General features: G+C 35.9%; 1 protein-coding gene across 4 annotated transcripts in view; it reads left to right on the top strand.

The window, feature by feature from the left end:
• The window catches only part of TCERG1 (transcription elongation regulator 1), a 59,752-nt gene that overhangs the window by 24,729 nt on the left and 8,332 nt on the right, over nt 1-26,691 (top strand). For all 4 annotated transcript variants that reach the window (XM_081091200.1, XM_081091201.1, XM_081091202.1 and 1 more), the window contains 11 exons: nt 428-628; nt 1,357-1,469; nt 2,255-2,343; nt 6,495-6,655; nt 8,286-8,342; nt 8,491-8,557; nt 11,017-11,152; nt 11,964-12,053; nt 17,682-17,800; nt 22,025-22,175; nt 26,411-26,575. In XM_081091200.1, coding sequence (XP_080947326.1) covers nt 428-628; nt 1,357-1,469; nt 2,255-2,343; nt 6,495-6,655; nt 8,286-8,342; nt 8,491-8,557; nt 11,017-11,152; nt 11,964-12,053; nt 17,682-17,800; nt 22,025-22,175; nt 26,411-26,575 — 1,349 coding nt within the window. The remainder of the gene's footprint in view (nt 1-427; nt 629-1,356; nt 1,470-2,254; nt 2,344-6,494; nt 6,656-8,285; nt 8,343-8,490; nt 8,558-11,016; nt 11,153-11,963; nt 12,054-17,681; nt 17,801-22,024; nt 22,176-26,410; nt 26,576-26,691) is intronic.

Below are 26,691 nucleotides of genomic sequence, written 5' to 3' on the forward strand. Positions count from 1 at the left end.
TAGATACCTTCGAATTAGAAAATAATTTTGTCTCAGGACATATACTCAGTTAATATGTTCATTGCCTTTATTTTATTACAATTTGAGAAGTCCTTATAAAATATATTTCTGTTAATAAGTAGAGAATGTACCATGATTTTTATAATTTATTATGTTGAGAGTTCATCATAGGTGTGACTCAAATTTCTGACTATTCTTAAGGTACTTCTTGGGTTGAATATATGCATCTAATTGAATTTAGCCATTAGAAATAAACCAGGGAAGTCGATTTGAGTAATTAAGTCACATTTTATGTGAATTTTTTTTTTATTCCAACTGGCTTATTCTTTTATTAATATTTAATAGAAAGATTTAGCTCATATTTTAAAGTTTTATTTTGAATTGCAATTTGATACTTGGGTCTAACTTTTTATTCTTCTTCTTTTAGGTGTGTTGCCAGGAATGGCTCCTCCTATTGTACCCATGATACATCCCCAGGTTGCTATTGCAGCTTCACCTGCTACCTTAGCTGGAGCAACAGCTGTTTCTGAGTGGACTGAATATAAAACAGCAGATGGGAAGACATATTATTATAATAATAGAACATTAGAATCAACCTGGGAAAAACCCCAAGAACTGAAAGAAAAAGGTATAGTTTAATGACTTGGTGAGACATAATATAAACTATGATATTATAAATAGAAGGCTATTTGAAATTCTGAGTTAATTCCTTTCTAACACATTTGAGGGATTTTTCTAATTGCATAGTTGGATTATTTATTCTTACTGAATAAACATCTATTTTACTTAAAAAAGTTCATCTACTACATATTTGTCCCATCATTTTTCCATAAATTAAATTATACCTATATACAAATACATATTTTTACTATTATCAGGAATTGCATAACTTTGTATAATTATTGATATCATTATTAAGATTGATAGTACTGATCAGGAAGGAATGTTTGTATTGTATATATTCTGAAATACGGTAAAGAATTTAGGCCCTTGAAGTCTTGGATGAAGAAAACTCATAATTTTCTATACCGCAAGTTTGTTTCTGTTCCTAAGTATCTTAATATTTTGTCCCTTTTAGCAAAATGAATGCTACAAACGATGTATGAATGAACTGAAAGACTTTATATCCCTCTGAAATCAGTACTTCTTTTTAGTGACAGTTTCCTGATTGGCATAGCAAGGTATTTGAAGTTGAGCATTATAATAGATTCAAATTAATGATATTATAAGGAAGAACATTTTATCTTTATGGTTAGTAACTTCTAGTTATGGAATATCTTAACTGCTTAGTCTCTGAAAGCTTTTGGAAAATTACATCAAAACCATGGCGTGACATTATCTTAACTTTTTAAATAGAAAAATTAGAAGAGAAGATTAAAGAGCCAATTAAAGAACCTTCTGAAGAACCTTTGCCAATGGAAACAGAGGAGGAGGATCCTAAAGAAGAGCCAATAAAAGAGATAAAAGAGGTAAAGGGCCACAACCTGGTAGCATGGCAGCTGACATTGATTGTTGGGTACAAGTTACTTGTAACTGAAGAATCATTTGAAATAGTTTTAGGTAATTGTTATACATTTGATTTAAGAAATTTTAGTGTTCTTTGAAGTTTCTCATCCAGTTTTTCCTTTGAAAGTTTCATTAAACTACTTATAGTAAATCAAGGCCTGTAGAAAGAAAGGGCCTTAGTCCAGAGCTTGGACCTGATATCCAACCTTCTGACTTACAGACTGGCATGTGTTAAAGTCCTTCTGACTTACAGACTGGTATGTGTTAAAGTTATAAGTACAAATTCATATTTGAGGAATGTTCATTATATTTCATCTGTCCAGGCATGGAATGGTCTCCATACAGTATTAAAAGAGCTCTGGTTTTTAGAAACTTTCTTTGGTGAGGGAACAATAGTAGTCATGTTTTATTAGTAAGGAAGTTAGCAAAAAAAGGAAATGACCTTAAATGAAGAGGTCTCCTTTCATTTTGTATACTGTATTCCCCATTACTGCTTCTAGCAGATGGTTAGTTAATCTGTGAGATAGGACCATCTGCTGTTGCCAGTGTCTGCTCTACTGGAATTTGCCTGTGTCTAAAGGGCCAGGATTTAGGACATTATTAAACATTTCTACTTAGTCTCCCCTTCCTGTGCTCGTAGCAAACCTCCTATTGGTTGCACTTTGAGGTATTTGCAGATACTTGTATTTTTGGAACATTCTAGTAAACTTTTATGGTATTAATAAAGGAGTAATATCATTTCCCATAGGAGCCCAAAGAAGAGGAGATGACCGAAGAAGAAAAGGCTGCCCAGAAGGCAAAGCCAGTAGCTACTACCCCTATCCCTGGTACTCCATGGTATGTACTTGGTTTAATTAGAAAGTATTTATTTATTAAAATAGATTTTTATTGATTTCAGAGAGGAAGGAAGAGGGAGGAGAGAGAGAGAGAAACATCAGTGATGAGAGAGAATCATTGATCAGCTGCCTCCTGCACGCTTCACACTGGGAATCAAGCCTGCAACCCGGGCTTTTGCCCTGACCAGGAATCAAACTGTGACTTCCTGGTTCATAGGTTAGCACTCAACCACTGAGCCACGCCAGGAGGGCTATTTATTTATTTGCCATACTTCTTTGTTACATGGCTTAGCCTATAGAAAGAAAAAGTATATGTCAAATATGTATTTTTATCTACTGAATGTTTTGGGTTTTGTTTGTTGTAAAACTCAGTTGCTGTGGTGTCTTCCTCCCTTCATGGTGCTTTCTGTTAATGTTTATTTTTCTTAATTATAGACTTGAAGCACACTGTGAGATTCTGAATCTACTGTTTAGTGTTTAAAATTGTTTAAATTTGCTTTTGTATATATACCTACATTTGATTATGTTTCTAGAACTATGTAAAATTGTGTCTTTGTATTTAATTGTTGAATAATCTACTTTTTCTTTTGTTTTGGTCTGGTTTTTCCGTTTCTTTTTATATTTTTTTAATCCTCACCCAAGGATCTTTCTTTCTTTCTTTCTTTCTTTCTTTCTTTCTTTCTTTCTTTCTTCCTTTCCTTTTCCTTTTCCTTTTTCCTTTTTCCTTTTTCCTTTTTCCTTTTCCTTTTCCTTTTCCTTTTCCTTCTTTCTTTCTTTCTTTTCGTCTATTTATTTATTTTTAAGAAAGAGAGTGGAAGGGAGAGGGGAGACAGAGAAAGACCCAATGTAAAATGTAAGAGAGACACATTGATTGATTGCCTCCCACATGCCCCCAATTAGGTCTGGGAGCCTGCAACTGAGGTACATGCCCTTGGCTGGAATTGAACCTGGGTCCCTTCAGTCTGCAGGCCAATGCTCTATCCACTGACCCAAACCGGCTAGAGCTGGTTCTCCCTTTTATTTATCTCCCCACATCAGTGCTTTCTCTCCTGTTCTTGCTGCAACTTAATCCATATACAGTATAGTCCTCACATTGCAGTAAGTTGACTTACAATCTGTAGCTTCCCCTCCAACTTGTTTATTTTGCTTTTTCCTCCTTGTTTTTGTTGTAAAAAAAAAAATAAACATGTTTATTCTATAGAGTCCTACAGTTTGGATTTTGTATTTGCATCTATATGCTGTTAGAGTTCTCCATTTCTGAATTTTCTACAAACTAGCAAGCAGATACAGAGATGTGATCGGATTCAGGTTTGATCCTTTTGCAAGACTAGTTCGTAAGTGATGATGTGCCTTTTCCTCAGGGTGTATCTAGGTGTTTCTTTGTGTGATGTTACCAGTCATTACTGATTATTTGTTGCCTAGATCAGTGGTTTTCAATGAGGAGTAACTTTGCCACTCCCTCCTCCCCATCCCCCCATCAGTGGATGTTTGGTAATGTCTAGATGTTACTAGTAACATCTAGTGGGTAGAGGCCAGGGATACTTCTTAAACATTCTGCTATGCACAGGACAGCTCCCTTCAAGAAGGATTATTTGGCTCAAAATGCCAGTAATGCTGAATTGCAAAACCTGACCTAGATCCATTAAATCAATAAGTGGTGGTAATGTGTTTCTATCATTCTTTTTCCAGGTATTAACTGGAATACTTGAGAGATGCTTCCCCTTAACAAATGGCATAGGAAAGAAAGGATAGACCAGTTTCAGAATAATGAGTTGGTTTGAGTATTACAAATTCATAGATTTAAATATATTTTATGTTTCTGTCTATTGCAATTATTATCCTTGTTGATGTACAGTTTCATCTTTGGTTAGGTGAAGCCTCTTAAGATGGACTCTTAAGGTTTTTTTGTTTAGTTTTGTTATAACCCTGTCTTTGATACCTTCCTTGCTTTCTGCTCTTACAAGATGTTCCCAGCTTATCTCATATATTTCCTGTCTCAGATCTAGATTTAGCCCTTTCTCCAGGGAGCACTGGTTTCTTTTTGTGGGAAGTGGCATTAATAGGCCTCATTGTGGGATTTAGAGATGTTACTTTACTGAATTAGTCATTATTTTGTGACCTCTTTGGTAGACACAGATGGAAGATACATATATTTATTTATTTATATATTTATTTATAGGTATGTTTTTATTGATTTTTTAGAGAGGGAGGGAGGGAAGGAAGGAGGGGGAGAGGGGAAAAAACGGGAGAGAGGGAGAAACATCGATGTGAGAGGGAAACATTGATTGGTTGCCTCCTGTATGTGCCCTGACCTGGGATCGAATCCGCACCCTGGTTTGTACTCATACCCTCCCTGGTTATATGCCTTGACTGGGAATCGAACCTGGGATGCTTTGAAGCATTCCATTCCCTTTCCCACCCACCAAAAAGCAACGATATGTTTTTACTGCTTTTACAATCTATCTGAATATAGGTATTCTTTACTTTTTTAAAGTTCATCTTATTCATTTTGCTTTTAGAAAAGATCTACATTAGTACCTGTTTTCACTAACTAAAAGAAATCCAAAGAGGATTTTCGTTTTTTAAAGAAAAAAGGCGAAAAGCAAAAATAGTGTTCAGCATTTGTTTTCCAGCAGCTAGAATGGCCTCAACCAAGTTCTTTCCCTGGGAAATACATTCAGCATCTCAGCATTAAGCTGCCATAGCTTTCAACTGTGCATCTGTGAGCATCTGTAGTATTTGTTTTATGCATCTGTTAGCAAGATGTTTCCTAAGGTGTCAGAAAAGACACTCAGGAGAGCTCATAAGGGTGTGCCACAGCATAAAACTGGATGTAATTAAGGGTTTTGCTCCTGGCGAACAAAATAAAGACCTTGTGTGTATCTTGAATTTTGGGTCTGGGAATGCTCAAAATAAATTCACTGACCTTTAATATTAATGTCTTTTACCAAATTTGGGGAGTTGTTTTTTCTTTTGTTTTTTGCCATTATGCCTTCAAATTTTTTCTACCCAGTATCCTTCTCTTCTTTCGGGATCTTGAGTTTCTGGTTGTGCTGTATATTAGGCATTTTGACATAATTGCCCCGGTCTTCAGATGGGATAATTATTTGTCTATCTTCTGGTTGACCGAGCATTTCCTCTATTACCACCACCCAGAGAAATTTAATTTCAGTTGTATTTTTCATTTTTCTTTTTTAAATATTTTCTATTTCTGTGCTGAGAACGCCTATCTTTTTATTCAAATTTGTTTTTCTTTATGCCATAAAACCTAATTATTATAATTGCTGCTTTAAAGCCTTTGTCTGATTATTTCAACAATAGAGACTTTGTCTGATAATTTCAACATCTAGGTCACCTTGGGTTTGGCAGCTGTTGATTAACTTGATTGTCTGGCCAAAAAGACCTGGTTTCTATTGGAGTTTCAGCTGCCTGTGCTACTGTCATCATGCCACTGTGTGTCTAGGAGCCACCCTCAGGGGAGAGGTTTGAGGGAGGAGAAATGGGAGGTTTATATCCTTGCAGTTGTTTCTCTAAATTTTGACTCCTCTATACTTTTTTTTAACTTTACAGGGTCCTCATGTAATTGTTGTTTTTTTCCTATTTTGCCTGAGTGTCTGGTTGTAATTAACAGGAACAGTGAGCTGCAGTGGGCTACAGTGCCATAGCTCAGTCAGTACTTTATTTTTTTATACTAGATGAAATCAGATATAAAGGCTTCATAGTAGGTTACATTTGAGTAATTCTGGTTTAGTAAGAAATATTAAGAAGTATTATGTAAAGCTATGGTCCTATAGTATGTTGGTTAGCTTTAGAATGCTTAATTGCATTATTGTTGCCATGAAACATATCCTTTGTGATAGTTTAAAATGTAGCATTATCAATTTGAGTGTGCCAGACCAAGTGTCTGAGCATTTTAAGTTGATCACAAATTGCTTTGCTTTTCCTGGTTTTCTCAATATATGAAACTGCTGTTTTAACCTTAGTCAACTCTCTTCTAAAAGCCATATTTGGTTCCCTATAAATAACTATAAGTGATATAAACATGTCCTTCCCCTCCACCACCACCATCCCTTTTGCCAGGATGACAGTGAAAGACGTACCTATAACATGTGTTCCATAACCTAAGGTCATTATGTTTGAATCACTTATTAGGTGTGTTGTTTGGACTGGTGACGAGCGGGTCTTCTTTTATAATCCTACCACCCGTCTGTCTATGTGGGACCGACCTGATGATCTCATTGGAAGAGCGGATGTTGACAAAATTATTCAGGAGCCCCCTCATAAAAGAGGAATGGAAGAATTGAGGAAGCTAAGTAAGTTTTAATTTAGGAATTAAAATCACAGAATGTTAACATTGTTTAATATTTCAACAGAAAATGTTGATGATGTTTAGAAAATTGTTCTGTTTTCAAGGAACATAAGGAACTTGAGAAGTGGAAATTAGATTGCTATGCTAGTTTGAGTTCAGTGATAGAGATATAAAAAAATAGAGAATTTGGGTTAAATTATTTTTTTGTAAAATATTTATATGTAGTTTTTTTCCTTCTTATCCTTGTCAAGATTTCATTTAGTACAGGATGGGTTGGTACCACTGATGTTGTTCCATATTTGCTAGTAATACTAAAACAATCTTCAGTGAACCTTTTATTTTATTTTATTTTATTTTTTTTAAATATATTTTATTGATTTTTTACAGAGAGGAAGAGAGAGAGATAGAGAGTCAGAAACATCGATGAGAGAGAAACATCAACCAGCCGCCTCCTGCACATCCCCCACCGGGGATGTGCCCGCAACCCAGGTACATGCCCCTGACCGGAATCGAACCTGGGACCCTTCAGTCCGCAGGCCGACGCTTTATCCACTGAGCAAAACCGGTTTCGGCCAGTGAACCTTTTAAAAAGCACCTTTTGTAATTAGCAATATATTTTCTGAAATAATCAAAACTCTGTTTTTAAAATATGTTTACTAAATTTTTGTAGAATGCAAAAACACAAGATTTTGTGTACATACAGGAGGTTATCAGTCTTTTTCAGTAGGTGAAATTTAGGAAAGGGTAAGCCTTATGCCTGAGAATATAGAGACACATAAACCTTATTAAGAGATTATCTTTAATCTACCTCATATTTAGGTAGCATTTTAGTATATATAATGAAGACAAATATTTGTAAATAATTTTTGTTGCATATTTTTTGTCAGTAGTTTGCTCTTGTATTGATGTAATTGTGTTTGTGTAGAATCACATGTCATGTAGAAGCATGATGAATGAATCATTTAATACATACTACAGATGAAGCAAACCCTAATATATGTCGTTTATGATGATGGAGAAATCTTCATAAATTGTGTATATGTGATACTAACATTTTCTGCTTATAACTGATTTCTAAATCAGTCAAACTTGCCCTACTTGGTGCTAAAAATACTAGACACCAGCTTTTCTCCTTCACCAATATCTGCTGCATAGCTATGATATTGATAATACTTTATCATCACCATAGTATTGAATCATGCCAAGAAAGTTTTTTGAATCTGTTTTCAAGTACTCAATCCATTTATTTAATAAACTAGAGGCCCGATGCACGGAATTCATGCAAGGGCTTGGCCCCAGTGCTGCGGCCCTCTGCCACCTCTGCCTCAGCCCCCACCTCCTGTAGCTTTGTCCGGAAGGAAGGACGTCCAGAAGAATGTCCGGTCTAATTAGCATATTATGCTTTTATTATTATAGATATGTGCATCAAAGGATCATTTCAAAATGAAGTGAATATTTAATGTAAAGGGGAGGATTAGTAGAGGAGGTATAGTATTACCATGCTTTGTTTAGTGTTTTACAAAGGAGTGCATATCATGGGATGGATATTTTATCTAAACAGTAATTTTATAAAAGTAGGTTGTGTAATATATGCATACAACTATTTTTCTTAATATTTGAAATACTTTTGCCAGGACATCCAACCCCGACTATGCTGTCCATCCAAAAGTGGCAGTTCTCTATGAGTGCAAGTAAGTGAACTGTCAATTGCAGCTTCTTTGTAATAACTGTTAGAGCGAGTATTTGGTAGTGGCTAGCAGAAGGAGTCACACTTAAACATTTCAGTTGTTGCTTGCTTATTTGTATTCTGACAGAGGTTAATTAAATTTTACCCTACAGTTAAGGAAGAACAAGAATTAATGGAAGAACTTAATGAAGATGAACCAGTTAAAGCCAAAAAACGGAAGTAAGTAATACTTACAGTTTATGTAATTCAGGTAGATTGTAGCTTTTAAAAGTTGATTAGGCCACATTCAGTTCGTGATTGGGAACAGGTAATGTGTATATGTTGTCAGGTGACAGAAGTGATTGTGTCTTAAGCCAAAAGGTTTTGCTATAGAATGTAGAAATGGTGTGTGTCCCTTCTGTTATTAGATTTGCAAAAGATTTGGTTATTCAAATACACATTATGAAGCCAAATGACATTTTAGGAATTAGTTGATAAGTTATTTTCAGATATTCATTAGGCCTGTGTTTTATAAAAAATAAACTTCCTCCCTAAAATAGACCCCAACAGACACCATTCCAGGAATCTCATAAATGCAGACACAGACTTCTCTCTCTTTTTACATACTTCTCACTTCCTAGTACTAGTCCTGGTAAAGAGGGAACCTAGGAGCTTAGAAAGTGTTCTGAAAGGAAGAGAGTGCTATTAAGTAGAAGTATTAGCTTGGCCAATGCTCTGGCGTTGGATAAAATATGAATGTTACTATTATAAGGAGTAGAAGGGTGGGGTAGAGGGTGTTTGTGTGTGGGTGGGGTGGGGGGATGGGACCATTAGCAGCAAAAAGGAAAATTTGAGGGCATTAGGGACTAGTTTATCTTAGTCCTTATCTGAAAAGGACAGATTGAATGCAGCCACATTATGGCAAAAAAACCAAAACAAAACAGTAAGGCAGGCCCTATCAAGGGTGTGTGTGTGTTGTGGTGATTTTTAATGTCTTTATTGGCAACAACATTAAAGAAATTAAAATATTAAAGAGAGTCACTTATGATCAACCATACATTTTTCAGTTGACTTTTTAGTTCTTGACCAAATGTATAAGTATTTTTATTAGTTGTAATTAACTGATTTTGTATAATTTTAATCTAGAGTAAGACATTTGTTTTCTTAGTTATTATAAGTGACTGTATTCATTCTGTTTATGTTCCGTAATTTCGGATATTCCTGCAATGTTAAACTTTTAGGTTGTTTTTAATTGTTTGTTCTTATAGACAACTCTGTAAGGTTTTTAACTGCTTTTATCAGGAGAATGTCAAAGAAGTCCTTTATGTGGATTGCCCGAGCTTCTCTATTTAGGTACAAAGCTAAAAGCCTCTTTTTCCTGGCTTAGTTTCTCTTTATTTCTTTTATTGAGATAGATAGTGATAGTTTGTATTGTGACATTTTCATTTAGTAATTCTGTAAAGGTTGTTTTCATTAGTTATATTTCTTGGATGTCTTTTAACTCTATTTAAATAGTTCATAAATAAATTATTATAAGAGGGTATATTGTTTGGCAAATTGCTTTTACCTGTTTGTTTTGTGCATATCTTAGGTCACAGACTATTTCGCTAAGTTCCTGCAGGTCATGGATTATGTCTTCTATTTCTTTTGATTCATTCCCTAAGTTGTTAATTACCTCTCCCTTACCATATTTGAGGGTTAGCCTTAGTTTCATTTAAATTTCCTGGGCTACCTTCACTTTTGAATTTTCTGACGTTCTGTTTTCCTAATTCCCTTAAGTTTCTGTAGGGAATCTGAACCATTATTTTTATATTTAGCAGATCATATTTAAGAAGGAAGATCTGCTCAAACACGCCCAACTACTATTGAATTACTTAATTTTTTATTATTATTCACATGGACGGGCCTTCTTCATAGTGCAGATGTTTGAGAGGTGACTGGATTTCATGTTCACAGTCTCCCTTGAGTACCATTCAGCAGCAGGGTTGCCCTTAGCCCTGAGGTGCATTTTTGGAGGAACAAGTAGTTTAGTCATTGATGAACAGTTCTAATTCCACCTAACTACTCCTGGGCCTATGTTGCTCTCTGGGACCTGTTCTTCAACTTAAATCTCAACTTATCACCCAGAAAGTGAGTAAAAAAAATGTCAGGTAGGTAAGGTATACATCTCACATATCCATTTGGCCAAGTTTGCAGATATTTTAATTTTATTTTCAAAATAAATTTGAGATTACTAAGACTTATACCAACTCTTATTAGATTTAATAAATATTTTATGCATTTATAACATAAAACATTCTAGAAAATGCTATTTTTCCTATATCATTTCAAGAACTAAAAGTTATATTCTATGCTGTTTAATTCTAACACATAGAGTTTGACTGCAATGTGAGATAAGTGGTTTTTTTGTTTTTTAAGTAAGGTAGTTAATTTTGTATATCAACTAGTGTCAGGGAGAGCAAAAGTATATATATTCTCTTACAATGTAGCCTTTGTACATTAGAAGCTTATTGTAACTTTATTATTAAAATGAAAGTTGCTTAACCCTTAGAGTTCATTAGATACCCTCAATATAATTTGTTTTTGCCAAAAATATGCTCCTCAGTAGTGAGTCTTGAACATTCCATTTATTTTAAGATTTTAGTAAGATTTCTTATTAATATTTTGTCAGTTGATGCCTTATCTTTTATTTTTTATAGGAGAGACGATAATAAAGACATTGATTCAGACAAAGAAGCTGCAATGGAAGCTGAAATTAAAGCTGCCCGAGAAAGGGCCATTGTCCCTCTGGAGGCCCGAATGAAGCAGTTCAAGGACATGCTGCTAGAAAGAGGGGTCAGAAAACAATCTTTGGGGGAGATATTTCTGTTTTGTATAAGTAATATAAATATGTCTTGCTAAAAGGTCAAATCTAAGGTTAGTGCTCATGTTGTGGGGTGGGGGGGAGAAGGGAAGCCTATCAAATTACTGTATCTTTTCACTCAGCCATTTTCTTGGCTAATTATATGTTTAACTTAATGCCACTTACTATCCTTTTAAGTACAAATGATATTTAACATTTATTGGGTCATTAAATTTTGGTGAGTAATTTAAGACGAGTATTAACATTGCAGAATGGCGGACTACTCAGGATAGGTAAGGTATATACGATTCTTCCTTTAATATCTTCATAATGGCCTTTGGTTAAAGAACTGGTACTTTATGATCTTATTATTAATGAACCTTGATTGAGAAGGAATTTCTTTTGGTTATATTCAGACTCATTTGAATAACTAAAATTGGTGCAGTTTTAAATCACAATGTTGTTCACAAGATTGGAGCAAACATGGGAAATCAAAATACAGATCTTCAAGGCTTTCTCTGATGTACTGATTTTAAAATGTCACACAGTAGTGGCTATGTTAATGAGTAATTAGGTGTGTCTTATTTTTATATAATATAGAAATGTTCAGAGCCAATTAGTGTGGAAATTTGCTATTACTCACCTCCCACTGCTTGTCATTTATTAGTGATGGAAAATTCAGGGTGCTTTTTATTATGTCTCCTTTTTAAGCAGATGTCCTGTAGATTTCAAGCAAAATTATATGACCTTTATGTTTTTAGAGCCAACTTACTTATGAAGGGCAATACATTTTTTATGTTAAAGGTGTCTGCTTTTTCAACATGGGAGAAGGAGTTGCACAAGATAGTTTTTGATCCTCGATACTTACTTCTCAACCCTAAAGAACGAAAACAGGTAAAAGGAAAATAACATTATTTTAAAAGTGTATATCACTTATAAGTATAAATTTTAAATTGAAAGGAATAATGTATCATCTTTTTTCTTTCCTTTTCCTAGCACAGTGCTTTAAAAAAACACAGTCTCATATCTTAGAACACAGCCATCCTTTCTCTGTGTGGACATTTCTACCTTAGAAGTACTTGGATATTTTTGCCCTTATGGATGTAGCTATTGCCTCATGAACATTTATTCTTATGCCTCATACAAACTGAGGTTATATCTAAAAAGGTTTCAAAATGCATTCATTTCAAATGCATTTATTAATTTATTAGATAAATGATGCAAATTTGGAGTAGAAAAATAGCAAACTATAGATGAAAAAAAGGGGAAAATGACCACTTAAAGTTCTACCTAACAGGCAGGATCAGCATTGAACACTTTGGTTTATAGCCTTCCTGGCTGGTACATACTAATACATGTGTGTGTGTGTCTTCTGAACAGAAAAAACTTGGAGGCATGTTTATGTCTTACACACACTATACACACCAAGTTCACATCTGAGTGGCATCTCTTAAGATGGACACTCCATTGCCACTTAATCCCGTGATGATTCAGTAACACATCATCTCAGGGTGATTTCTTCTTCGTCTAAAGTATTGCACACTTCTAATTTCTATAATTTCTGAATTACCTGGATTACCCCGACACTGATCTCTCTAAAGTGGTGAGTATATTGAACAGATGTAAGTGCTGTTGAGCTACAAGATTTCATTTGGTAACAATAGTGCCATCTTCCATATTTATATCTTAATGGTTGGAATAATTCTATACACATTTTGTGTCTTTCTGTATGTAGGTTTAGTTGTAGACTTTTTATGAAAAGAGGAAAATTACAGTGTGCCAGACATATTACAGTGTGCTTGTAGTAGAAAGACATGGCTTTCTAAATATATTTGCATTATCTGCATTTCAAGCACAGTAGTCTTTAAAAAAATTAAAACAAAACACAATCGATTAGTGTGTGATGGTCTCATTCCCACCTGAGTTATGGCTCTATCAAAACCCTAATTGTTAAATTTGTAAATCAACCTTAATTCTTTACTTGAGACCCAATGTACATTTCAAGTCTATCAGCAAATCTACCTCCATAAAGTCATCTAACTTCAAGTGCCTAATACCCTAATCCAAGCCATCGCCATGGTCAACTTTCATCATTGTGTAGCCCCTCATTGAGCTCCTTGCTGCCTTCCCTTTTTGCTCCTCCGAAGTCAAGTTCTTTTTCCACACAGCAGCCAGGCAACTTTCGAAGTTTAAGCAATAAATTAAGGTAGTATTGTTTTGCTTAAAATCTGTGCTATGCTTCCACTTTGTTTAGCATAAAATGAAACTTTATCATGGCCTATAAGCTTCTACATACACTTAGGCCTGCAAACTTCTTGAAGCTCTTTTCTTAAATTTATTCATTCTAGGCACATTGGCCTTGATATGCCTTGAACAGGCCAGTTAGGTACAGTCTGGCACTTTCTATTCCCTCTGCCTGGAAATTTTTTACCCCAGATTTTTCATGCAGGTACTTGTCCAAATGCCTTCTGATCAACCTATCTCTGCCTTCTTTACTATTGTCATAGTATGTATAGCTCTTATTGTCTAAAATTACATCTGTCTCTTGCTTCTGCAGAATATAAATTTTGTGAGAGGAGGAATGTGGTCTTGTGCATTGCTCTAAATGTAGTTCCTAGAACAGTGGTTTTCAACCTTCCTAATGCTGCGACCCTTCAATACAGGTCCTCATGTTGTGGTGACCCCCAATTTCATTGTTACAAATTGAATATAATTAAAGCATAGTGATTAATCACAAAAACAATTTGTAATTATATATTTGTTTTCCGATGGTCTTAGGCGACCCCTGTGAAAGGGTCGTTCGACCCCCAAAGGGGTCGCGACCCACAGGTTGAGAACTGCTGTCCTAGAATAATGCTTAACCCAAATATCCTTGAAAACTTCAAAATTTTTATGACTTGAGATTATTTATAGCACTGATTGTTAGTTTCTGAGTAAGTGAAATTACAAGTACATAGTCTCATGTTTGGAAATATTTTGTAAGTTGATGGTGTTACCTCTTTACTGGAGTTACACTTAAGAAGAGAAAAAGTATTAAGCATTCTTTTCTTTCTTTCTTTTCTTTCTTTTTTTTTCCTCCTCACCCAAGGGTATATTCTTATCAATTCTAGAGAGAGAGGAAGGGAGAGAGAAACACTGATTAGTTGTCTCCTGCACACACCTTGGTGGAGATGGAATCTGCAACCCAGGCATGTGCCCTGACTGTGAATCAAACCCACAATAGTGCATATTGTTCGGTGCACAGGATCATGCTTCAACCAACTGAGCCACCCGGCCAGGGCAAGCACTATTCTATTTTAAATAAAAACTCCTCTTAGAATTTTTTTCTTACAACTGGAATGTAAGAAATGAGAGAAAGGAGAAGTTAACATTTGAATTTAATATATATATTTTTCAATACTCTGTGTGAAATAATTCTCTTGGGAGTATAAAATCAAGGAGTAGCCAATTAAGTCCTAGATACATACTTGCATGTGATAACTTCATATCTCAAATTTGTGCTTTGATTTGAAAAACCTAACAATTTCATTAAAAATGCCTCAATGTAAATTACATCTCGTTCAGTTTTGTCCTTTTTAGTTACCTGTAGACATATATACACATCATTGTAAAAGACATGTTTTATATAATTATTACCATAAATTTTAACGTGTGATTTTTTTTAATTTAATCTTATTTTTTATTGAATTTATTGGGGTGACGTTGGTTCACAAAACCATACAGGTTTCAAGTGTACAACTCAACAAAACATCTGCACGATGCATCATGCGCCCATCCACCCCAAGCAAAGTCTCTTTCCATCCATTTCCCCCCACCTTGGATCAGGCACAGTTTTGTTTTGACAGATTAAAATGTGTGACATTTTTCGAAAATAACCAGATCATTTCTGTACAGGATGTTAAGCTCGGGTTTAGGGAGAAGTTATGCTAACATTTCAAAATTTAAAATGAAAGTATTTTCATATAGTGCATATTGTTCAGAGTTGCATAAGAGTGACAGTGTTACAATATGGTAATACATTACCAGTATAATTACTCATGATTGTCAACTGTCCATCTATGCCACTGTTCACCAAATCAGTATCAACTTATAAATTGTGTTACATTGATGTAAGAATCAAATAATGGAGATCTATTGAAAAGGAAAAACGATTCCCCTATACACTGAATACTTGGACATCAAATGTGTACATTTTTTTCTCTGAACCAACCAGTACTCCAGCACCAGCTTGGTGTCCTGCAGTTAAATTGAATTCTGACACTGTCTATGAGGAGTTAGCATCAGATCTTACAGATTAAGGTCTCAGTCCCACAAGACACCAGACGCAAGTAGTAGGTCCCCAGCTTACCCACACTCTTTTTTTTTTTTTAAATATATTTTATTGATTTTTTACAGGAAGGAAGGGAGAGGGATAGAGAGTTAGGAATATTGATGAGAGAGAAACATCGATCAGCTGCCTCCTGCACACCCACTCCTGGGGATGTGCCCACAACCAAGGTACACGCCCCTGACTGGAATCGAACCCGAGACCCTTCAGTCCGCAGGCCGACGCTCTATCCACTGAGCCAAACCGGCCAGGGCAACACACTCTTTATCTTGGCTGCATTTCAGGGGTTCCCATGACCCTCTCTTCGAGTTTGTTAATTTGCCATAACAACTCACAGAACTCAGGGAAATGCTTCCTTCTTTTGACTGGATTTTTTTTTTTAGTTAATCCTCACCCTGAAGATATTTTTCCCTTGATTTTAAGTAGAGTGGGAGGGAGGGAGAAGGGCAGGGGAGAGAGAGAGTGAGATGGATTTCTTTTGCTTATATTGCCTTAGGAGTAAGCACTTGCTTTTTACTGAAGTTCAGTAGTGGCAGTGCCCCCAGATACCGTAAACTTGGTGAGGGGGGGAACCTAGTGTTTGTACCACCTCCTAAATAGCCTTATTGTGGCAGTACCCCCACTCTCACTTCCATGTGTGTCTGGTACCACTAATTCCTGAGCTGTGAGGATTCTCTTAAAAGAAAAAAAGTTCCTTTTTCCTCCCTGGCTGCTTGAAGATTGGCCTCATCATCAACAACACAGTAAGTATCCGAACCAAGAAGTTCATGACAAACTGCTTTAGCGGAAACAAATCATCATTGACATCCTTCACCTGGGGATGACAACAGTACCCAAGACAGAAATTCAGGAAAAACTAGCCAAAATATGTAAGACCACACCAGATGTCATCTATGTGTGTGGATTTAGAACCCATTTTGGTGGTAGGAAGATAACTGGCTTTGTCATGATTTATGATTCCTTGAATTATGCAAAGAAAAATGAACCCAAACATAGACTTGTAAGACATGGAACTGTATGAAAAGAAGACCTCAAGAAAACAGAAAGGAATGCAAGAACAGAATGAAGTTTCGGGGAGCAAAGGCCAATGTTGGTGCTGCAAAAAGTGAGCTGGAGATGGGACAAGAAGGAGCAAAGATTATTCAGTGGCTTTATCTGTGGTGATTGTGTACTTTTTTCATGAGAGGATTAATAAACTAAGAACTTAAAAAACTATTTCCTGTTTTTCTTTTGAGTATCTAGTGACTTTAATCAAAGTTGGTAAATTCTCGGTCTTTAAGATAAATTATTTTTCATTAATTCCTTTGTTTTCTTGACTACTGGTTTAGGGTTTGCTTTCTTCTGTCTGCCAAATCCTGTACCACTTGTCCATTTTTCAACTTCCAGCGTTTTTGCCATTTTCCTGTTCTTGTGACTTTAAAAAAGAAATTCCTCTACTGTCATTTTATTAGTATTTGTAGAAGGCAGGAAATAGATGTGTATATTCAGTTTATACTTGACTGTGCATTATTAAATGGGGAAAATATACAGTAGATGTAAAGCATGGTTATTTTGGTGAAAATTATATCTTAAAGAGAAGCACAGAAATAAAATTAAACTGTGGATTCCATACTGTTAATGTTTTATCTAGAAGGCATTTGGGAGGATTGTTAAACATTTCTAAATTGCTTGAAATTTTTTTTTTAATATTTTATTGATTTTTCACAGAGAAAAAGGGAGAGGGACAGAGAGCTAGAAACATCGATGAGAGAGATCGATCAGCTGCCTCCTGCACGCCCCCTACTGGGGATGTGCCCACAACCAAGGTACATGCCCTTGACCGGAATCAAACCTGGGACCCTTCAGTCCACAGGCTGAAACCGGTTCGGCCTAAATTGCTTGAAATTTTTTAATAAACATATATTCAATTTGTAATAAGGGAAAATGGAAATTAAAGGGGCTTTTAGCTTTTTTTTATTCTGGAAGCCTAAACAGAGGGCTGTATGCTACTGTAATACTGTCATGTCAGCTGAAGCTTTAAAATGAGACTTGCTAGAGATAATCTGCATATAATTGCATCACCTATATTTTCTTACTATAGATTGGACTAGATAGGGACTTAGTGTGTTGGTTTTTTTTTAATAGATTCCATAGTTTGGTAGTTAAATTACCTATATGAAAGACTAACTTGTCAAATTGGTTTATTTTTGTGATAGGTATTTGATCAGTATGTAAAGACCAGGGCGGAGGAAGAACGCAGGGAAAAGAAAAACAAAATAATGCAAGCCAAGGAAGATTTCAAAAAAATGATGGAAGAAGCAAAATTTAATCCAAGGTATGTGGTCATTATTGTCAACTGTCAAAATATGTGTGTTTTCTCTTAAGATCGGCTAAAAAAATTTAAATATATAAATGGTCTTTTGGAGATTTGGATATGAAAAGCTTATTTGATCATTGGTTTCTGTCTTTCTAATGTTCATTCCTAATATGTTTACTGAGGATTCCCTGGAGCGCTCTGAGAGGCATTGGTTTTCAGAAGGGCACCTTTGTTTTACATGTTTTCCTGTGGGAACAAGTTTTCTTCTATAAAAACTGGTAAATCATAGAAAAGATGTCCCTGTCTTCTTAGTTTTACATACAATAAATTGCAGAGCAGGGACATTATTTTGATTGAAGTGGTGAAGGGACCTTTCAGTTTTCTAAGTATCTAGATTATGGTTTTGTCCTATGTCTTCAACTAATTGTTGATATGTATTGAATATATGTAATGGGCTAAAGAAAATGAGACATTTTAAACTTATGTACCGAGCATTATAGTAATAGCATCAAATACTGGTTGTTTTTTATGTGCTTAAAGATACATGTATATACTAGAGGCCCGGTGCATGAAATTTGTGCGGGGGGGGGGGGGGGTCCCCTCAGCCCAGCCTGCACCCTCTCCAATCTGGGACCCCTCGGGGGATGTCCCAGGATCGGGCCTAAACCGGCTGTCAGACATCCCTCTCGAAATCTGGGACCGCTAGCTTCTAACCCAGGGGTGGGCAAACTTTTTGACTCGAGGGCCATGATGGGTTCTTAAACTGGACCGGAGGGCCGGAACAAAAGCATGGATGGAGTGTTTGTGTGAACTAATATAAATTCAAAGTAAACATCATTACATAAAAGGGTACGGTCTTTTTTTTTTTTTTAGTTTTATTCATTTCAAACGGGCCGGATCCGGCCCGTGGGCCGTAGTTTGCCCACGGCTGTTCTAACTGCTCACCTGCCTGCCTGCCTGATCACCCCTAACCACCTCTGCCTGCTGGCCTGGTTGCCCCTAACTGCCCCCTGCCACCGGCCTGGTCACCCTCAACTACTCCCCCCCGCTCCCCCCCCCCGGCCTGGTTGCCCCTAACTGCCCCCCCGCTGGCCTGGTCACCCCCAACTGCCCCCCTCTGCCAGCCTGGTCATCTCTAACTCCCCCCCCCTACCCCCGACGGCCTGGTCGCCCCACGCAGCCTGCTGTTCAGTCATTTGGTCGTCCCTTACTAACCCCCCCGCCAGCTTTGTCGCCCCACCCAGCCTTCTGTTCAGTCGTTACTGTTAATGTGACGGTATCCCGAACAATTTGCATATTCCTCTGTTTTTTATATATACACATACATACATACACACACACATACATACACACCTAAAGTGCTTGTGTGTGTATGTAAATATACACACAACACACACATATTATCTCATTCAATCTTTAAAACAGCCAGTATGATTTAGGTACCCATATCATACCTATTTTACAGATAAGGAAAGTAAGACATAAGCAAGTTGGGTAACTTGCCCAAGTGAATGTGGGATTTCAACTAGATTCCAGTGTTACACCAAAGAGCCCAGGCAGGGACAATTACTTTCTTATTTATAACTTAGTTGTTGTAGTAGGTGGTGTGAACACCTCAGAACATGGAGCATTTCTAAAACTGTAGGGTAGATTTAGGGAGTCTCTCAGTTAAGTGGCACTTTTTATAAAAGTTCATCTTGTTTAAACAATTATTTTTGTCAGTGGAGTTATGTTGTTTGAGAAAGTACACTTGGGATTACAATTGTATATTTGAAATATGAAGAGAACACTCCTGTGACATTAATACAAACGTCAGAAAACAAAGCCAGTAGAGGAGTTGTGGCTGTGAAGAAGGCAGTGCTCTTCAGGGGTGGTAGAGCTTCAGACTCTCCAGTGGGGCTCCAGAGGGTGAGTTCATGGCTCGCAGTAGTTAAGACTGGGTTGTAAATAACATTTTTGGAGGCAATTGAGGAAATTAGAACATGGACTGTTAATACAGGATAGAGAATTAGTAATTTTCTTGAGTATTGTGGTTATGGAGCAAAAGGATTTACTCAAGAGATGCATTCTGAAATATTTATAGATGGAGTTCCATAGTGTCTATAGCTTATTTTCAAATGATTCAGCAAAACATAACTATTAAAACCCTTTATGGATCTGGGAATAATTGAGACTCCAAACGTATTTTCCTTTTGTAGGTTTGACGTATTAAGTCTTGCTTTATCTCAGTACCCTCCTGATGTTCTTTTGGAGCAGATAGAATTGTTAGTGATCGGAACTATGCAAGTTACTTTCAGAAAATAAAACCATCAAGCACATAACTAGAAGTTGTAGCAGTTGGGGCATTGTGCTGTATTGCTATATCATTACATTTAATGCTAGGACAAAGATTAGGACCCCTTTTGATTAAGTAGCAGAAAATGAGGAATACTGTCCACTGACCTAAATTTCTCTTTGATTTGGAAAAAAGACTACTATCACCGAATTCTTTAGTAGAGTCTGTAGATTAAAAGCACTGGAGTTTGTTCCAAGGGAAAAATGACTGGGGAGAATTACTTAACATTAGTGCATATCTTTTCAATGCCTTTTTTCTTTATAAATAGAGATTTCAGGTCTACTCCTGATCATTGTAATGTTCCCAATCCCTTACCACCAACCACTATCTACCCCTCTCCTCCTCAAAAAACGCACAAAAACCCAAAACTCTTATTCATATATCACTGCCTCCAAAATGGCTGTCACTGGCTAACTGCTTTTCCTTTATCCAATCAACAGCAGTTTTTCTTTCTTTTTTTTTTTTTTTTAATATATTTTATTGATTTTTCACAGAGAGGAAGGGAGAGAGATAGAGAGTCAGAAACATCGATGAGAGAGAAACATCGATCAGCCGCCTCCTGCACATCCCCCACCGGGGACGTGCCCGCAAGCCAGGTACATGCCCTTGACCGGAATCGAACCCGGGACCTCTCAGTCCGCAGGCCGACGCTCTATCCACTGAGCCAAACCGGCTTCGGCAACAGCAGTTTCTCTACCTCTTCAGTTGTCTGTTAGAAAGTAGTGCTTTTTAGAGTTAAGAGATGAGTCAAATAAAAACATTTCCATGGGAACTTAATGCTAAAACTTCATTTTAGTCTGTTCTGGTAAAACATGTTAATTAATTTACTTATTTTATAAGCAATATAAATAAGTGTAAAATAATTGAGTTTTCATTTTTACATGTTAATTTTACATTTTTTTAAAGGTTTTTTCTTTAATCGTAGTATTGCTTTTTCTAAAATTATAAAGTAAGGTGCTTGATTTATCATGAAGAGAAAAATATATCTAATGGACTACATGCTATGCCTTTTCTGGGATACACTTTTATTTTACCTTAGCATTTCATTATGGTTATGTATCCATTGTTCAAACCAGGTTTACAATATATCCTTTTGTTAGAAATGTTGAATTAATGACATTATATATTGTAATATCAGTTGCATATAAAAGATTATCAGAATCGATAACTTTGGTTAGCAAAGCTTAAAAATAGCAAATGTGCTGAAACCAGTTTGGCTCAATGGATAGAGCAGCCGTGGGCAAACTACGGCCCGTGGACCGGAAATGAATAAAACTAAAAAAAAAAAAAAAAGACTGTACCCTTTTATGTAATGATGTTTACTTTGAATTTATATTAGTTCACACAAACACTCCGTCCATGCTTTTGTTCCGGCCCTCCGGTCCAGTTTAAGAACCCATCGTGGCCCTCGAGTCAAAAAGTTTGCCCACTCCTGCTAACCACTGAGGTTAAGTCTCTTGAAGCCCACACATTCTTTGCTCTCTGATGTGTGGATCTTTCTACCACCATTCTGATATTAAACAAATCTCTAACGACATTTTCGCCCTTTAGCCCAGGGGTTCTCAAACTTTTTAAACAGGGGGCCAGTTCACTGTCCCTCAGACTGTTGGAAGGCCGGACTATAGTTTAAAAAAAAACTATGAACAAATTCCTATGCACACAGCGGCGGCAAGAACAACCGGCGGGCTGGATAAATGTTTTCGGCGGGCCGCATGTGGCCCGGGGGCCGTAGTTTGAGGACCCCGGCTTTAGCCCTTTTTACTCCATTCTGTAGCTCAGTGTTTAAGCAGATATTGGGACTCAGTGTCTTGTTGGCACACATTCTTGCTGGAAAAATGGTATCTTCTACTGTACCTTTCTACAAGCAGAAATAGCTCTGTCAAAGCACACTTGCCATTTTGTTACAGAGCAACTTTTAGTGAATTTGCAGCCAAGCATGCTAAAGATTCAAGATTCAAAGCAATTGAAAAGATGAAAGATCGAGAAGCCTTGTTTAATGAATTTGTGGCGGCTGCAAGAAAGAAAGAGAAAGAAGATTCGAAGACCAGAGGTGAGAAGGTAAGATGGTTTTCGTTCCAGTGGTGTGATTGATAGGAGTGCGAATAGAGAGGGACTAAGCTGGTGCTATGTTTCTAGTTTCATTCATGAGCATAAGTAATAGGACCCACATTTACTGTTTAGCCTTTTAAATTGACTTTTATAATTGTTGATATGTGTATATTCTATCACTTTCCATAATTTTAGTAGCTTCACTAAACTACAAGGGTTGCTTTAAATTTTATTAATATTGAGATGCCCGGTAAACCCAGAACTGGTTGTTAGGCTTGTCTTTTCACTGACCAGCTAAGTGCCTGCTAAGATTCCAAGATTCTTTATAGGTGGTAACATTTAAGTTTCAGAGCCTTCTTTATCCTTTTTGCTCTCCAAAAGCATTTTAGTGACTTTCTAATCTTTTAGAAAACATGTCTTACATATAAATTATTGCTTATCAGAATTAAAGGTCAGCTATAAAAGATTAATGAATTTCAAATGTCATTGATAGCAGTGTCGGGAGTGGAGAGGAGCTCACCACTGGGGAGGCCGACGGGTAGGGAGATGGCACCAGTGGTGTGTGAGCCATCAAAACAAGCAGCCACTACCCTTAGTGCCCTGTGTGCTTTGTGCATGGGCATGGAGGAAAAACCTCTGGAGCCTAATCATTCTTGACCTTTAGGATTGCCTCTTGTTCCAGGAAGTTAAAATATTACAAATTCTATTAAATGTTGTTAGGGAAGTAATACCACTCTTGTTGGGAAGAAGTCTTTGTCATTGAAAATAGCAATAGTATTAGATGAAATGTCTTTTGTCAGAAATCATCTGAAATTTCCTGATTTATTTGGCTTCAAAAGTATGTTTTTCCAGAATTATTTCAGTATTAACAATGTTTGTTTGTAAAGCGATTATGCTTTGCCATGGAAATGTGCAAAGTTGAATTCTACTTAAACATTTTATGTGTTGTGTTAGAAACATGTTAATGAATTGTTTGCTAATTTTGACTTTGTTATAATTTATTTAAGGGAAATCAAGTAAATAGATGATTGATATTGTATGATTTATATGATTGCTTTTATACAAATTGAATGTTTTTCTCTCTGCATTTGTAACTGTTTTTTTTTTACCCTAAACACTTTTTTATGTAACTATTTTATGTATTCTGTTTTATAACAAGTGGATAGACTTTACAGTTTTGTGCTGTGCAACCTGTCAATCAATTCAGTCTGACAGCTGTCAGTCACTGATACGCAAAGTATTATGGGATTCTCTAGTGAGGAAAGAGTTAGTATCTCTCTGTGTGGTGACTTTAGCCTCCTGCAGTTCCGGTACTTGACATTTTTTTAGTCTTTTTCCTTATAAAGTGATGACAGTTGTGCCCAGAATGTGTCAATTAAAATAAGAAATTAAGTAGATATTACATCTAAATAACCCTAATATAGTCAGCTTTATTTTCTTCTGGTTGTAAAATTTTAATTCTTTAAGTTATGGGCTTGGTTCTGTACCATTACTAAATTTTAAAATAAAGTAAAACTTTCTCAGCCAGTTTAAAGAATGCATAATCAATTACTCACTAGGCCATGAAAGCAGAAATCTTTAAAGTAAGGGTTTAAATATAGTAATATTAAATTCACATTCTGAGAAGTGGTTGGCTAATGAAGTTTTATCACATTCTTCATGACTTTCACTGTAGATTCTTATGAAGTATATTGTTTATACTGTTTTTTAAAATCACATTTTAACTGTGTAATTGAAGAGTAAGATCAGTACCAGTATCATGCTGATATGTTGAAGTTGTTCTTTGTTCTTTGGATTCTCTAATCGAATCAGTAGCTGCATGGTAAAAATATAAAGGCAACTACTTGCTGAGCCAAAAGCCTGTGAAGGACATTGACTTTTGGTCAAATACTGTGTTTTCCTTCAGTAGGCGTTTTCAAGCTAAAGGTTACAATTATTTTCATGTAGCCTTCACTGGTAATTTTCCATTTTATTAAAAAAAGGCCCCAAACTCTTCATTTTTTTTTAATATATTTTATTGATTTTTTTTACAGAAAGGAAGGGAGAGAGATAGAGAGTTAGAAACATCGATGAGAGAGAAACATCAATCAGCTGCCTCCTGCACATCTCCTACTGGGGATGTGCCCGCAACCCAGGTACATGCCCTTGACCGGAATCAAACCTGGGACCTTTCAGTCCGCAGGCTCTATCCACTGAGCCAAACCGGTTTCAGCTCAAACTCTTCATTTTTACTAGACTGTTTTATTTACCACAGTAGCTACCCTCACATTTTTTGTTTATTATAATTTATTACTGTAGCCCATTTTTATAAAACTATGGTTCAAATAATTTACTTTTTGGAACAACATATTTGAAGTTATACATAATGGAGTTAGTCTTTTTAGGAAATTGGCATTTTCTCTCTTCCCTGTTTCAAATTTCCTGCTGAACAATTTAAATATTTTTATTACAGTACATCGTAAGGCTAAAGAGACAATTTCCCTATTAATTTAACAGCTTAGATGGGAAGGCACTTTCATATTTGGAAATAAAGTGGGTTTTTTTTTTTTTAAATATATTTTATTGATTTTTTACAGAGAGGAAGGGAGAGGGATAGAGAGTTAGAAACATCGATGAGAGAGAAACATTGATCAGCTGCCTCCTGCACATCTCCTACTGGGGATGTGCCTGCAACCCAGGTACATGCCCTTGACCGGAATCGAACCTGGGACCTTTCAGTCCGCAGGCCGACGCTCTATCCACTGAGCCAAACCGGTTTCGGTGGAAATAAAGTTTTATTTAAAGTTTACTTTGGCTATATATCACACATTTAAAAAACTTAGATGATTTTGACTTTATAGGCTTTGTTTGAAAATGATTTTAAGTTCATGTAAATTCCTATGGCTTAGAAAGATTCGGGTTTGCTACAGCTTGCATGTCTTTATTTATCATGAATTTTATAAATTTCGCCTTTTAGTTTTGACATGCATCTAGGAATTTGGTGTTTATCATCTCAGATACAAAGTAGACAAGATGAACAGTAAATTTATGTCATATTACTACATCAAGTGGTTTCTTTATCACTGTCTGCAAATGCTGGGTTTATGATCTAAACAAAGCCACTGCTGAAATCCACAGCTGATTAGTTCTTGTCTTTTTAAAAATTCTCTAATGTAGACACAGTTTCTTATGATCTTACAAGTGTTTTCCAGAAAGGACATAAACCTCCCTTTTAATCCTTTAATAGGAGAAATGAGGTTTAGGAGGAAATGAGAGGGTTGGAATAGGCAGAAAGAATGATTCATTTATTTTGTGCCCACACATTTGAAATTCTGATTCCATTCCTAATTTATCATTCCCTTGGTCAGGAGGGAATGCTTAATCTCTATGGAGAGAAAAGGTTCTTGACATAGTCAGAATCCTCTGCTGAAAGGACTTTGGCTATCTTGATATCTTTCCTGGAAGGAGCACAGAATAATTTAGATGAGCCTAGTTTTAAAACAGATCCTCAAAAGATCATAAAATAAATGCCTCATTTATCTCTTTCTTTCTATATATATATATATATATATATATATATATATATATATACAGTTTGAGATAAGTGTTGCATATTTTGATACTATAATACCTTTGATATAATGTTACTAACTTAGTACTTCAGTTGTTAAGTATGTTATTTCGTTGATACATATTCTGAGCTGTGTAATGGTGAAGGCATACATGTTTAATGGCTAAGAAGTACAGGAAATCTGAATGCAGGGGTTTTTTTTTGTTTTTTTTTTTAGTAATGATTAATTAATTATGACCAACATAGAAATTCTATAATTTTCTTGTATATAAGGTTAAAAATACCTTGCCTTTCTTTAAAAAACATAAAAATTGGACTTATTTTTTTGTTTTTAGATATTTGATAGTTTCAGGTTTGTAATAAATAAGACTTGCTATTTGTGCTCAACGGTTTCTAAATCCCCCTATTAGTTTTAACAAACAAAAATTTTATTCATCTACTTTTTAAAATAAAGCATTTTTACCAGCTTTATGTTGAAGTATTTTGAAATGACAGCCTATATGTGTGTTGATTTTTATATTTCTCATGAAAGAGTAATTCTGATATTCCCCTTTACTAAAACTTACTGTATCCTGAGTAAGTGCATTTAAAAAGTTATTCTTATTTTTAAGGTAAATGAACTTTTTTTTAGTTGTAAGCATTTAGATATGAGGAATTTCTCATTGTTTTTCCTTCATCTTGTTTTGAAATGTAGATTAGATCGGATTTCTTTGAATTATTATCTAATCATCACCTGGACAGTCAGTCTCGATGGAGCAAAGTAAAAGACAAAGTAGAAAGTGATCCACGTTACAAAGCAGTGGATAGTTCATCAATGAGAGAAGACCTTTTCAAACAGTATATTGAAAAAATAGCCAAGGTAACCATTGGGCCACTTGTCCTTTAACCATCTACACTAATAAAAGAGAAACATGGTAATTGGCGTATGACCGCTACCCTTTTCATTGGCTAATCAGCGAGATATGCAAATTAACT

This window comes from Myotis nattereri, assembly GCF_964212035.1.
Source record: "Myotis nattereri genome assembly, chromosome: 5".
Lineage (NCBI taxonomy): Eukaryota > Metazoa > Chordata > Mammalia > Chiroptera > Vespertilionidae > Myotis > Myotis nattereri.